Source organism: Babylonia areolata, chromosome 33, assembly GCF_041734735.1.
Source record: "Babylonia areolata isolate BAREFJ2019XMU chromosome 33, ASM4173473v1, whole genome shotgun sequence".
In the NCBI taxonomy this organism is placed as follows: domain Eukaryota; kingdom Metazoa; phylum Mollusca; class Gastropoda; order Neogastropoda; family Buccinidae; genus Babylonia; species Babylonia areolata.
In genome coordinates, this window is record NC_134908.1 from 5640168 (window position 1) to 5656245 (window position 16078).

Genomic DNA, 16078 nt, shown 5'->3' on the forward strand with positions numbered 1-16078 from the left:
ATCCCATTTCATTTTGAACATAATAAACATAAATTATGAATGCTGTCCTCCTATGTGTAAAGCCTTCCGTTACATCTGCTTTTCTCCTTTTACACATATAGAAATAGAATTACACAACATTGATCCAAAACCTGGGAACTGTCAATAACTGAAGAAATGGTAGAAGCATGGGTGTCAAAAGTCGAGGGTGTGTGTGTGCGTGTACTAATAACCAAACCAGTATCCACTGTAGATCGAAGATTATTCCGATGCACGACAAGGGAAATTCGGTTGACAGCAGTTATGCCGCTTTTTTTTCAGCGTCAGTGGCCAGAATTATCAGTCTACTGTTTACGTTTCCCCCATCTTCTTTTTTCTGGACTGAGGGGAGTTGTAAGATTGGTGTGGTTGCGGCAGTGTTGGTGGCATAGGCTGTGATGGTAAACTAAGGGTAAAATGGAAGCCACGGTCTCTTTTATTGATCTGTGCCTGGGCAGTAGCCTAGCCCCGATCTCACTGCTGTAGCTGTGCTCTGCTTTCCTTCACCCTCCCCCTGCCTTCGCCACCTCCCCCCCCTCTCTCATCTCTTCCCCGCCCCTGTGCTGGGCTGTGAGAGCAGTAGGTGGGGCAGTTGAGCGCTCTTCTCTCTGCCGTCTCATTCCAGCCGCGCTCTTATCCACACTGCAGTCGCCGGCACACACACCTCGCCCTGCCTGCCTGGCGAGGGACTCAGTCTGCTGCCGCCCGCCACTGTGTGCTTTGTATTCCACCAATATGGATCCCTATCAAGACGCCATCCGCGCTGAACGCTTCCAACACGCCATTCAGTTGCCCCCTTACCCACACATCCACACCATGTAACGCAATGTCCTTGTCTTTCTAGCATATTTCTAAACGTAGAATAGAAGATTCACAAGCATCAAAACATCCATCAGCATGCGAACATAACAGGCTCAGTGGTTGAAGAGTGTCTCACAGAACGGAATCAAAATGTAGGATGTGGCAGAAATGGGGAGGGGGAGGGGGTAGGGAAAAAAACCAACAGAAAACGAAAAGAAATAAAGCCTCCAAGCTTACCTTCACACACATAACCAACTCCTATCAGCCCCCAAAGAATATCCGTGCAGTGGTGACAGTACGTTGGCTTGTGGAAGGTTTTCTTCACGAAGAAATGCCCGTGTCCCTGATCCGGAGGAAGTGGCGATCCACTCGGACTTTCGCCTGCCTCTGTGTCCTCAGCCATCTCAAGTCCGTCTGCTTCCTCAGCCGTGGCAGACGACACTTCACAGATCGGTGGCCCGGAGTTCACCCCAGGGCTATCACAGCCGGGCCTGTTAAATCCGCAACACCGTATGCAAGCCAGGACATTTTCATTTAGGCAAACCAAAGGCCATTTTGCAAGGATAAATCTAGTATCATAATATGCCAATCAATCGCTGCTTGCGGAAATGAGCAAAACGGAGTCGGGAACGAGGCTGCTGGCCGTCTCCGCGAAGCATCACATCAGAGACGGAGGCTGGCGCGTGCAGCGTGCCACTGGTCGAGGCAGAGGTCAACTGCAGGTCGATGAAACAGCGATCAGTTGATCGCCATAGATCTCTAGTGAATGGAGAAAGGAATATTGATTAAGGGGAAGGGAATAGTTACATTTTTTAAAGTTTTAAATATAAATTTATATTGTTTTGCACAACTGAACTCATAGCAATTCGCTCCAGAACTCCATTCCGCGTGTACAGTAGTCAGTAACTCAGTTGTAAATTACGTCATGAAATGGAGGCCAATATTCCTTTTCTTTTCTTTTCTTTTTTTTCCGTCTCCCACCCCCACCCTTCTGTGTATAGTAATTTGTTGTTGTTTTTGTTTGTTTTTTTTAATCCCATGTCAGTTACAATACATCTCTTTACTGAGAACTCTCTCTCTCTCTCTCTCTCTCTGAGTCAACCATCATCAGTGATGGACACTGAGAATAAACTTAAGTGCACTTCGGCTGCTAATTTCACTTTGCACCATTTCCTTCAGTGACCAGTGAAATAAGACCCCCTCTCGGCGCCCGGCTCCACTCCGGCCCTAACTCCCTCCAAAACGGCACTGCCTTAAAACCGGCAGCAAAAACGTGACAAACAAACAAACAAAAAAACAAGATAAGAAATAAAACTGAAACACGCCAACTCAGTATTCAATGCTGACGGCGGCCGAAAAATGACGTCACTGAAGAAATAATACACTGAGATAGGCAGCCGTCAGTGGGAGACTGAGACACTGACATAATGGTACCCGGGGTTTTACTAGTAAAGACTGGATGCTAATACTGATGTACGACGCGGTTTGTTAACAGGTGTACATAGTACAGAGATCGGCAGCTTGACTCAGTGAACTGTACAGTTTTTTTGACTCCCGAGTCACTTGTGCCGCCGGAAAACAGAGTCTTTGTTTGTTTGTCTTTTAAACGCACATCAGTAATGCGGAGTCTCAAATATGATCAGCGGCGTCGCGGTGTAAATAGTCGAAGCTTTTTATTCTGATCATTGGAATCTTAGTAGTTAGTTGTGTGAATTACTCAGTTCCGAATAGTGATGACCGGCTTTTTGTGCACTCATAACAGTGACTTGTGATGTTAGATACAACTTGAAGATGATGCAGTGTCAGTCGATACGGCCTTGCCGATCTCTGTCAAGATCTTCAAGTCAAGCACACGGCTACACCTTATCGTCAGTTCGACCCCGCAGTGACGGTGACTGACTATGTCATGCAACTGATGATAATCAGTCAAAGAGAAGATTTATTGTTTGGAAGTTAGGTATTTATTGCACTCCCTATTTGTGAGGGGTACACATGTTGATTTTTGTTGGATACCAGCCTATACTGGATTCCTTTATAACGACCAAGCAGACAGGGCAGCAAAAAGGGGAGCAAAGAACCATATAGATAGTATAAAAAATATATTGCCTATCATTTGTCAGTCATACAAGGAAATAAGCAATATACTAGAACTGGAAGAGACTTTCATAGGTGCTTGAATTCAAGTCTAATTAAACCTCGTCAGTTGACTCTCTCAGACTTTGGTTCGATTCGCCGCGAGAGACCAATTCTGAGTTTAGCTCTCAGACTATTGTCAAATTCATTACGCGGACCAATTATTGTTCTAATGTCAAGTGCATATGCTTTAGTAACCTGACAATTAAGCATATAATTTTTGACTGTAGCTTGATGAAGCCTTATGTACACCCGAAAGTGTGTCTTCACAAGTGACTGAGAACGTTGATGTTTTTGACTTTTTGCATTCATTATCAGTTGTTTCGCTTGTCTGTTTAACGATTTCTCTTTTACGAAGTCCTTTAAGTAATTTCCTGTAATTGTATTTAGATTTTTTTTTTTTCAAATTTCACCCTCATTTCACCCTCATTTGCCCAGTTTCCCCCCAACCTTACATTCATTCACATCTCCCACCCCTTCTAACCGATAATACTCAAATGTATTCATAAATACTTTACTGAACAAAATGTCTTCAATCACCGATATGTGTGACGCGGGGACATTAAACAAAATTCCTCCTCCTGATACTGAGGCTACTAATCTCAGATTTGTATTTGTATTTCTTTTTATCACAACAGATTTCTCTGTGTGAAATTCGGGCTGCTCTCCCCAGGGAGAGCGCGTCGCAACACTACAGCGCCACCCCCTTTTTCTTTTCGATTTTTTTTCCTGCGTGCAGTTTTATTTGTTTTTCCTATCGAAGTGGATTTTTCAGTACAGAATTTTGCCAGGAACAACCCTTTTGTTGCCGTGGGTTCTTTTACGTGCGCTAAGTGCATGCTGCACACGGGACCTCGGTTTATCGTCTCATCCGAATGACTAGAGTCCAGACCACCACTCAAGGTCTAGTGGAGGGGGAGAAAATATCGGCGGCTGAGCCGTGAGTCGAACCAGCGCGGCGCTCAGATTTTCTCAGTCGCTTCCTAGGCGGACGCGTTACCTCTAGGCCATCACTCCATCTACCAGATACCTACCAGTTCTCCACCAAGCACACTATACCTGACGCACAGTGGTGCCGCGGTGGTCAAATGGTTCAAGGCAGAGCCGGCACTGGATTCTCCGGCTCACTGAGTTCCTGAGTTCGCTCCCCGTCGCACCTCATGATGGGGCTGGTAACGTGAGGGTGCAGATTTTTTTTCGTATTTTTCTTCCGATTTCCCAGGTCAACATATCATGCAAGTGAGCAGACCTGCTAGTGCCTGAACACCCTGCAGCTTCAAGTTCGTCAGTGTATACCGGCGCACACAGCCTGGACGGACTGAAGCCGGATCACAGACGGACTGAAGCCGGATCACAGACGGACTGAAGCCGGATCACAGACGGACTGAAGCCGGATCACAGACGGACTGAAGCCGGATCACAGACGGACTGAAGCCGGATCACACGGACGGACTGAAGCCGGATCGACTGAATACTGACACACCGTGCGTTAAAGGCCTCAGTTGTAATCCTTGTCAGCGTCAGTTTCAGTGGGTAACTGATGGAAACAAGATACTGGGGGATAGTGCATAACAAGATACGAACATAAATCGAAAATCACAGATACAGTAGATTTAATTAGGATACATTCAAGTGCACATCAATATAAAAACTTATGCATAGTACTCACACATGCACGCACTGCACACTGACACACAGACACACACACACACACACACACACACACACACACACGTTTGAACAGAAGCCGAATATTGTGGATGGGGCTGATGACTAGATCTTCAGGTAGATGGCTATTGATTGCACTCTTCTATTTATCATACTGGATTTGTTCGAGAGACAGGGCATTAACTGCTTTTGGGAAAAAGCTATTGGCGAAGCGATTGGTTTTCGTCCTGATAAAATATCGGCAGCTGAGCTGTGATTCGAACCAGCACGCTCAGATTCTCTCGCTTCCTAGGCGGACGCGTTACCTCTAGGCCATCACTCTTTAGCACTGGAGTGATCTGCAAAAGCCACGTAACCAGTGAAGAAGAAAGAAAATCCATATTTTCCCCTGTTTGCATATGTAAGGTGCCCCTTTTCCATCATGCACTTCGTTAACTCTTTCCATACGAACGGCGAAAGAGACGACGTTAACAGCGTTTCACCCCGATTACCATCACCAGAATATTGCAAGCAGAAGGCTGTTATACTGAAGACGTGAATGTTGACAAAGAATACCACAATTCTGACGACGGAAGCTAAAGGTTGGGTCATTCAGACACCCACAGGACATCCGAGGGGTCTGTGTAGAGGAGAAGAGAGGACTGGCCGTAGTGAGTGAGTTAATTGTTGCAGCATGGCTCGCTGACGTTGCTGAGTCTGCAAGGGAGTTAACTGGTATTGTTGCCAGGGATAACAAATGGCTGCCTCCCTTTGGAGAAATTTGGCCAGTTCCCCACTGCTAAAAAAACCCCCAGCCCTGTTAATTAATCCTTCAAAAAAAAACAAAAAAACAACCCCCCCCCCACACACACACACACCACCACCAGCCCCAAAATCTGAAAGCAGCAGAGTTCATGGCCCTGGGAAGTATCCTTCAAGTGTCTCTATATTAATATATTGAATAATTTTAAACTTCTCGTGTTTACGCATACCCAGATTCAAACATTCCACTGTTGGACGCCGTTCTTTCTCTTGTCCCTGGACTTTGCATTTGGAATGAACTTCCACTTTCGCTTCGTCAGGTCTCCGCACTCAGCTCTTTCAAGTCTGGCCTTAAAACCCACCCTCTTCACAAGATAGCCACCCTTCCCTGCCTCTTCCTTGTCTTCAGTTTTAGAGTTATGCATGCGTGTGAGCGACTGGTGTGAAAGCGCTTAGATTTGTCTCTGCACAAGATTCAGCGCTATATAAATACTATTATATATATATATATATATATATATATATATATATATGTGTGTGTGTGTGTGTGTGTGTGTGTGATGGTTACCCAGTCGTGCTGTCTTTGAAGGTTAAATACCCCTCACCCCAAGCCCCCCCCCTCCCTTTTTTTTTCTTTTTTTTTGTCGTTTTTTGTAAAGCATCTCTGTTGTTCAACTGCCTTCACATAGGCATATTATCCACACACACACACACACACTGGTTAACACACACTCATATACACGCACAAGTATGCACGCACACACACATACACAGATGCAAGCAATATGGTTTCTTCTTCCCCCTCAGTAATGAGAATAGGAATGCTTTCTCTAAATGGAAGACCAAGGACAGCTTACAATTCTGTATTTTTATTTCTTTTCTTTTCTTTTTTTTTATCACAACAGATTTCTCTGTGTGAAATTCGAGCTGCTCTCCCCAGGGAGAGCACGTCACTATACTACAGCGCCACCCCCCCCCCCCCTTTTTTTTCCTGCGTGCACTTTTATTTGTTTTTCCTATCCAAGTGGATTTTTTTTACAGAATTTTGCCAGGAACAACCTTTTTGTTGCCGTGGGTTCTTTTACGTGCGCTAAGTGCATACTGCACACGTGACCTCGGTTTATCGTCTCATCCGAATGACTAGCGTCCAGGCCACCACTCCAGGTCTAGTGGATAGGGGAGCAAAAATACTGGCAGCTGAGCGGTGATTCAAACCAGCACACTCAGATTCTCTCGCTTCCTAGGCGGACGCGTTACCTCTAGGCCATCACTCCTGGCCTCTCTCGGTCTTTCCCTCAGTCAGATTTGAAAAAGTAAAGACGGGCGCAATAGCCGAGTGGTTAAAGCGTTGGACTGTCAATCTGAGAGTCCCGGGTTCGAATCACGGTGATCTTTACGATCTCCCAGGTCAACATATGTGCAGACCTGCTAGTGCTTGAACCCCCTTCGTGTGTATATGCAAGCAGAAGATCAAATACGCACGTTAAAGATCCTGTAATCCATGTCAGCGCTCGGTGGGTTATGGAAACAAGAACATACCCAGCATGCACACCCCTGAAAACGGAGTATGGCTGCCTACATGGCGGGGTAAAAACGGTCATACACGAAAAAGCCCACTCGTGTGCATACGAGAGAACGTGGGAGTTGCAGCCCTCGAACGCAGAAGAAGAAGTAAAGAATCAGTGCAATAAGTATTGTGTCAGTTGTGCCTGCCGCTTTTTTTTTCTGTGAGACATAACACACGTGTCTGTAGATCTTAAATAATACGTTAACAGTTGGTGTGATGTGTGGGGTTGGGGGTGGGGGATATGGGCGTATGTTGTGTGTGTGCTTGTACAAGTGTGCGTGCGTGTGTGCATGTGTGTGTGAATGTGTGTCTGTCTGCATGTTTTACATTTATTTGCTTATTTATCATCATTGTTGTCTCTTTTTTTTTTCTTTTTTTTTTTGAGCGCTTAGAGTTGACTTCATCAAGATTTTGCGCCTTATAAATATTATTATTAGTAGTAAAAGTAATTTTATGTATTTATCTATTATTTTTTATTTATTATTTCTTTTTTATTTAAAATTTTTTTTTTTCTTCTCAAGGCCTGACTTAGCGCGTTGGGTTATGCTGCTGGTAAAGGCATCTGCTTGGCAGATGTGGTGTAGCGTATATGGTTTTCACCGAACGCAGTGACGCCTCCTTGAGCTACTGATACTATGATACTATGTGACATGATATCGTATTGGGTTGTATTGCTCTTTTCATCAGAGGCCTGTGCCAGGTTTAAGTGCATACACCAACCCGTACCGGTGCCTTGATTTTTTTTTTTTTTTTTTTTTTTTTTTCAAATACAGGTTTCTCTTTTCTGGGTTCCACAGGATCAACATCAACGGTTCATGGGTGCAGTGGCACAATGGTTAAAGCGCAGGATCCTCTCCCAAGTACGGTTCATGGGTTCGATTCCTGGATTCGACGGGCGCAATAACCGAGTGGTTAAAGTGTTGGACTGTCAATCTGAGGGTCCCGGGTTCGAATCACGGTGACGGCGCCTGGTGGGTAAAGGGTAGAGATTTTTACGATCTCCCAGGTCAACATATGTGCAGACCTGCTTAGTGCCTGAACCCCCTTCATGTGTATATGCAAGCAGAAGATCAAATACGCACGTTAAAGATCCTGTAATCCATGTCAGCGTTCGGTGGGTTATGGAAACAAGAACATACCCAGCATGCACACCCCCGAAAACGGAGTATGGCTGCCTACATGGCGGGGTAAAAACGGTCATACATGTAAAAGCCCACTCGTGTGCATACGAGTGAACGCAGAAGAAGAAGAAGTTGATTCCTGGATTCGGTATGGGTGAAGATTTTTCCAACTCCCAAGTCAACATGTGCAGACATGCCTTGTGCCTGAACCCTCTTCGTGTGTATACACATGCAGAAGATCAAATACGTACGTTTAAGATCTCCAAAGTCAATTTCAGTGTTCGGTGTGGGTTATGGAAGCAATAACGTACCCAACATGCACACCCCCAAAAACATAGTATGGCTGCCTACAGAATGGGCTTTTAAATTTATGACCGGTTTTACCTTCACCATGTAGGCAGCCATGCTCCGTTTTTGGGGAGGTGCATGTCTGGAATAAAAACAAGAACAATAACCAACTGACATGGATGTGCAGTGATGGCCTAGAGGTAACGCGTCCGCCTAGGAAGCAAGAGAATCTGAGCGCACTGGTTCGAATCACGGCTCAGCCGCTGATATTTTCTCCCCCTCCACTAGACCTTGAGTGGTGGTCTGGGCGCTAGTCATTCAGATGAGATGATAAACCGAGGTCCCGTGTGCAGCATGCACTTAGCACACGTAAAAGAACCCACGGCAACAAAGGGTTGTTCCTGGCAAAATTCTGTAGAAAAATCCACTTCGATCGGTTAACAAATAAAACTACACGCAGGAAAAAATACAAAAAAAAAGGGGTGGTGCTGTAGTGTAGCGACACGCTCTCCCTGGGGAGAGCAGCCTGAATTTCACACGCAGAGAAATCTGCTGTTTCAGTTTCAGTTTCAGTAGCTCAAGGAGGCGTCACTGCGTTCGGACAAATCCATATACGCTACACCACATCTGCCAAGCAGATGCCTGACCAGCAGCGTAACCCAACGCGCTTAGTCAGGCCTTGAGAGAAATCTGCTGTGATAAAAAGAAATACAAAATACAAAAAAAAATAACAGGGAATCTGCATGCATATATATACTCAAAGGGGATTCAGGCACTATAGCAGGTCTGCGTACCTGTTGACCTGGGTGATCGGAAAAATCTCCACCCTTTATCCACCAGGCTATGTGTGTGCGGGATTCGAACCGTGAACACACACACACACACACACACACACACACCAAAATTAATTTACAACCCCCAACAAAAACAATTTTGATAGAACTCTTGCAACAATACAATCATCTGACGCCAAACAAGGCAATGAATTCTTCCTTTTTCAAGCACAATTGAGCAGGACAAAAGCAATACCCAATGAATTCTTCCCAGGACAAAGCAATACCAAGGATTAAAAGTACCAAAAAAAATCTGGACATAAGTAAAAGCCCCTTCTCCTTCTTTCATACATTTCTTGTTAACATTTTTATCCTTGATCACAGCCAAACCGATGGTAAGAGCCGTTTCAGGACTGAAAATATGCTGGTATAAAAAAAAGAAAAAATTGAAGAAAAAGGTTAAAAAAAAATTAAAAAAATTAAATAATAAAAAATTTGCAAGGGAAAAACAAAACAAAGGCACATGTACAGTCCCATTCACACACACACTGAAAACTGGAACAAGGCTCTGAACATTATTTTCATCAATTTCTCACCAGAGTTTAAAAAAAACAAACAAACAAAAAAAAAACCAGTTGTAAACAGTACATGAAATTATACATAAGAACTGTTACAAAAAAACAAAACAAAAAAAACACACACCTTTTACACACACCCCTCCCATAAAACAACAACGGTTACTTGGCAACTCAAGTATTTTGCTGACATAATAAAGTGATACTGATTCTCAAGTGGAAAAAAATAAAAAAAAAAGAGTCTGTTCACTCTCCAAATCTGTCACCTATTTTCATGTTTTTTTTCCGAAACAAATATGGCTATACCAGAACAGTACACATAGTTTGATGCACAAGCAACACTAAATTCAGCTGGTTGCCATGCCCCTGCCAGCCTCCAAATTTGTATTTGTATTTCTCTTTTTATGACAACAGATTTCTCTGTGTGAAATTCGGGTTGCTCTCCCCTGGGGACAGAATGTCGCTACACTACAGCGCCTCCCCCTTTTTTTTTTCTTGCGTGCACTTTTATTTGTTTTTCCTATCGAAGTGGATTGTTTTCTTTACAGAATTTTGCCAGGAACAACCCTTTTGTTGCCGTGGGTTCTTTTACGTGTGCTAAGTACATGCTGCACACGGGGCCTTGGTTTATCCATCTCATCCGAATGACTAGCGTCCAGACCACCACTCAAGGTCTAGTAGAGGGGGAGAAAATATTGGCGGCCGAGCCATGATTCGAACCAACGCGCTCAGATTCTCTCGCTTCCTAGACGGACGCGTTACCTCTAGGCCACCACTCCACTGGCACTGACATTTGACAAGTGTTCCTTATAATCCAGCCTACCACACACGGCCATATCAGGACTGTCCAATGAAATAAATTCAGCCACGTTGAACACAAACCAGTCCACTTTTTTTTTTCTTTTTTTTTTTTTTGCAGAACTGAAAACATATACCAAACCAAGTAGATAAATCAAGAAAGAATTTTTTTTTCTTAAAAAAAAAAAAAGGATGATAAACTTCTGAGTCCTGTGTGCAGCAAGTGCTTGGATGTTACAAAGAATTTTTAAAGTGTTCCTTACAAAAAAAAAATTATATATATATATCGTCATCGTCTTTGATGCGACAAACCAAACAATGTCCATCTTTGGCAAAAAAAAAAAAAAAAAAAAAAAAGAGAGAAAAAAAAGCAACACCAGCTACAAATAACCCAGAATACGAAGAAACCTACACTTCCACAGATTTATTCTTGGTCTTCATGGCTTTAATGACATGGTTATGTCCCTTTCAGCTCTTTAACCCATTTCATCCCAAGCAAAACTAATCTCATTACGCCAGACCATGTGGTGAAGGCTGTAAGGCGGTTAAATTAGGAAAAAAAAAAAAAAAAAAAAACCCAACAAAATCAACAGAATGTTGTTTCTGAATGCATTGTTCTAAAATTTGGAGTTCCATGTTGTAAAGTGATTACTGAAGCGTGTGCTAAGTGACATGAAAGTCAAAAAAGAAATTGTTTACTTTTTCTCTCCCTCCCACCCCCTAGGAGGAAGGTGGCAGAATGGTTAAGACGCTCAGCTGCCAATACAGAGAGTCCGTGAGGGTGTGGGTTCGAATCCCGCTCTCACCCTTTCTCCTAAGTTTGACTGGAAAATCAAACTGAGCGTCCAGTCTTTCGGATGAGACGATAAACCGAGGTCCCGTGTGCAGCACGCACTTGGCGCACTGAAAAAGAACCCATGGCAACGAGAGTGTTGTCCTCTGGCGAAATTACGTAAAATGAAATCCACTTTCATAGGTACACAAATATGTAAGCATGCACTCAAGGCCTGACTAAGCGCGTTGGGTTATGCTGCTGGTCAGGCATCTGCTCAACAGATGTGGTGTAGCGTGTATGGATTTGTCCGAACGCAGTGACGCCTCCTTGAGAAAGTGAAACTGAAACTGAAAACCACCCCCTCCATCAGACATTATTTTCTCTAGAAGACCATCACCATCATAACGGTTCCATTCTACACATTCTGGTTAGTTAATTTGTACTATGACAACACACACACACACACACAGACAAACAACAACAAAAATACCAGAACAAACTGAACCGAGTAAACCAAAAAAACAAAACTGATCATAGAGTTTCCAAACACAACTTCCCCATGTCACAAGTCTGGTGAGGGAGATCAAACTCACGTGCCAAGGGACACTAATCATGTGTCAATGAACACTGGCAACACTGACAGGTTTATCTCCCTTCGTAAAAGGGAAGATTGAAATCGAAACCAACCAGTTTTGCATGCACAAGAACTGATCAAGAGTGGGGTTCTTCTTCTTCTTCGGCGTTCACTCATATGCACACAAGTGGGCTTTTACGTGTATGACCGTTTTTACCCCACCATGTAGGCAGCCATACTCCGCTTTCGGGGGGGTGCATGCTGGGTATGTTCTTGTTTCCATAACCCACCAAACGCCGACATGGATTACACGATCTTTAACGTGCGTATTTGATCTTCTGCTTGCATATACACACGAAGGGGCTTCAGGCACTAGTAGGTCTGCACATATGTTGACCTGGGAGATCGTAAAAATCTCCACCCTTTACCCACCAGGCGCCGTCACCGTGATTCGAACCCAGGACCCTCAGATTGACAGTCCAACGCTTTAACCACTCGGCTATTGCGCCCGTCGAGAGTGGGGTTCCAAGAGACAGTTAAGTTCTTCCTCCCTCTGCGGTTTCTGTGAGTTCACACACGACGTCATGAGGGATTCATGAGGCAAGTTAAAATGTGTGAACAAGGTTTTTAAAAGAAAAAACAAGATGTTGTCAATTCCACAGACATGTAAAAAAAAAAAAAATTTCAAAATTAGCAATGGAAAATACAGCAAACAATAAAATGACATGTAGCTTTGCTTTTATACACACTCACAAACAAACAAATATATATATATAATCAACTATTTAAGAGACAGATTAGTTCAAAACACATGCAAAGACATCACTATGAGTGCAAAATGTTCTTCACCAGATGACTTCTCACTCAGCATCAACATGATTAAAACAAAAAAAGAAAAACCCAAAAAATCCACAAAGTGAAAACCTCCTCAATTCCTACTCAGTCTAACGGACAAGCGGAGAGAGAATTTCCACCTGTCAACCCAGAAGGTTTAATTGTTGTACCTGACAATCGGATGGGTAGGTATTTCGAGACCTGACTGTTGACATTTTTTGAAACTGGAGTGAGATGACTGATTAAAAATTTATTATAAAAAAACACACACCCAGACATCCATCAAATCTCTCTTTAAGACAAGCATGCAGACACAGACGTGTTCCAAATGTAATGCCTGCAATGTATTATTCCATAGGGGGGGGGGGGGGAAGTTTTAATCACAGGAGTATGAAGATGGACTGAAACATGAAAAGCATTTTGAACATGATACGTACAAGTCAAACATTTTCCATCTCAACACACACAAACACACATCTCTGTGATTATGTGAGCAAGTAAACATGAATCCCCACTCCCCCCCCACACACACACACATAAGAAGATACCAGTAAGGCACAAAATATTCCTGTTTCTCATAATCAGTACGACCACAAACCCTACAATAAACAGTAATATTCCTGTTTCTCACCAAACAATCAGTATGGCCACACACCATACAACAAACAATATACCTGTTACTCACAAAACAATCAAAATGGCCACAAACCCTAAAACAAACAAGAATGTACCTGTTCTTACAAAACAATCAGTATGGCCACACAAAATACAACAATATACCTGTTACTCACCAAACAATCAGTATGGCCACACACCATACAACAAACAATATACCTGTTTCTCACCAAACAATCAGTATGGCCACACACCACACAACAAACAATATACCTGTTTCTCACAAAACAATCAAAATGGCCACAAACCCCTAAAACAAACAACAATATACCTGTTTCTCACCAAACAACCAGTATGGCCACACACCATACAACAAACAATAAAACACCTGTTTCTCACAAAACAATGGGTATGACCACAATCCTACAACAAACAACGTACCTCTTTCTCAAAAAACAATCAGTATGGCCACAAACCTTTTAACAAGCAACAACATACCTCTTTCTCACAAAACAATCAGTATGGCCACACACCACACAACAAACAATATGCATGTTTCTCACAAAACAATCAAAATGGCCACAAACCCTAAAAACAAACAACAATATACCTGTTTCTCACAAAGCAATCAGTATGGCCACACAACATACATCAAACAACAATATACCTGTTTCTCACAAAACAATCAGAATGGCCACGCAACATACAACAACAAACAACAATATACCTGTTTCTCAAAAAACAATTAAGTATGGCCACAAATTCTACAAACAAACAAACAACTGAGAAAACGTTGAGAATAACATGAGAAAGCAATGGAGCCAGAAAAAAAAAAAGAAATTCACAGAGCAGCGAATGATTCACTGTGTATCATAAAATCAAACGTTGGTCTGGTCTGGCTAATCTAAAACTGACATCTATCTGACAAGTATTCGCTGACACTAAGTATGTGACAGTCAGTTCATCTTGGGTCAACTGTTAAAAAAGGAAGTAATGTTTCTGATCATTTCCGAATTATCAAAATAATGATACATCTTCATCTTCTTCTTCTTCTTCTGCGTTTGTGGGGCTGCAACTCCCACGTTCACTTGAATATATACGAGTGGGCTTTTATGTGTATGACCGATTTTACCCCGCCTTGTAGGCAGCCACACTCCGCTTTCGGGGGCAATGATACATCAACAGCTAACACCCTGCATGACTTAAGTTTCTCTACCACCTGCGGTTGCTGAGAAAGTGCCAAAATTAGTTTACCACACACACACACTCTCTCACACACAGGGGTAACAAAAAGCATGGTCATTACAAGCTCTTGCTCTGCGTGCATGCATGAGTCAAAAACAAACAAAAACCTTTTGAATAATTCGAATTCGTAATAAACATTACAGTCAGTGGACATGTCAGAGAAAAATCCTCAAGTGTATCGGAATGGCAAAAGCCTGGCTTTCATTTGTAGTACTGGGAACGCCTCGTAGTACTGATTTTAAGGCACTTCGCAGTTCGCTGATCACTAACATGAATTTTGTGCATCATGTTTTGCCATGAATACAAGTTGTGCATATACTTTCTTCAGAAAAAAAAAAAAAAAAAACAGCGTTGACAAGCAAAAGTTATGCAAAAAAAAAACAAACAAAAAAAACACAGCAATGTGAAAACGAATGATGAAAGGCATTAAAGGGGGAAGGTGGGATGGAGAGAAGGGGGGTTGGGGGGGGGGCAGGGATGTGGGGGGTGGGAGTGAGTGGGCGGGGATGCGGGGGGGGGGGGGGGGGCTGGTAAACAAAAAATAAAATGGAGACAGAAATCACAGAATGATGATGAACAAACACAGAAGAGTAATACATTAGAAACATCCTCAGAAAAAAAAAAAAAAAAAAAAAAAAAAAAAAAAAAAAAAAAATCCCGTTAATAAAACAAACAAAGCAAATCTTACATAATAAAAAAAAATTCAAAGATTTCAACAATAAAGAAAAACATTAAAAAAAATTTTTTTTTAAAGTTAAACGAATAAAAAAAAAAAAAAAAAAAAAAGAAAGAACTGAAAAGGACATACAGAAGACAATAGCATGAGGAACACAGAAAACTGTAAAGTAATCATCAGAATAACCTCAGAAAAAGACATTAAACAAGCCAACCTAGCAACAACAGCAACAACAAAAAAAAGACACCTTGCCAAAAAAAACAACAACAAACACCCTGCCCCCCCCACCCCCCACCCCACCCCACCCAAAAAATTGATGATTTAAGCTATGAGCATCTAACAAAAAACCAAAAAAAAACAACAACAAAAAAAGAGACAGAATTAAAAAGGAAATACCAAAGACATAGCGCGCTGAACAAAAAATTAAAACCTTGCAAAAAAAAAAAAAAATCCATTGTTTATAATCAAAAAAGACATAAAAAAGAAAGAATGAAAAATGGTCAAAAAAATAAAATAAAATGATAATCAACAATTAAAAAGAAAGAAAGAAAAAAACCGACAGAAAAAAAGAATGAAAAGAAGAAATAGTCCAATAATGCCCATTACTAAAAAAAATATAAAATAAAATAAAATAATTAATTAATTACAAAAATCACTATCATCATCATCATCATCAGAATGAAAGAGGAAATGGTCCAATAAAAAGAAAATCAATTATTTATGAAAAAAAAATCTTTTTTTTTCTTTCTCCAAACCGCAGAAAAAAAGAAAAAGAAAAAAGAATGAAAGAGCAAATGGTCCAAAAATGCCCATTACCAGAAAAAAAAAAAAAAAACAAAAAAAAAAAAAAAACCCACCCTATCACAATCATCATCA

General features: G+C 42.0%; 1 protein-coding gene across 1 annotated transcript in view; it reads right to left on the bottom strand.

Annotated features, from left to right (window-relative positions):
* LOC143276978 (diacylglycerol kinase theta-like) overlaps nucleotides 1–1383 on the bottom strand; it is a 59704-nt gene extending 58321 nt beyond the window's left edge. The window contains exon 1 of the mRNA XM_076581675.1: nucleotides 1057–1383. Coding sequence (XP_076437790.1) covers nucleotides 1057–1222 — 166 coding nt within the window. The 5' untranslated portion in view covers nucleotides 1223–1383. The remainder of the gene's footprint in view (nucleotides 1–1056) is intronic.
* Between the last annotated feature and the right edge of the window lie 14695 nt (nucleotides 1384–16078).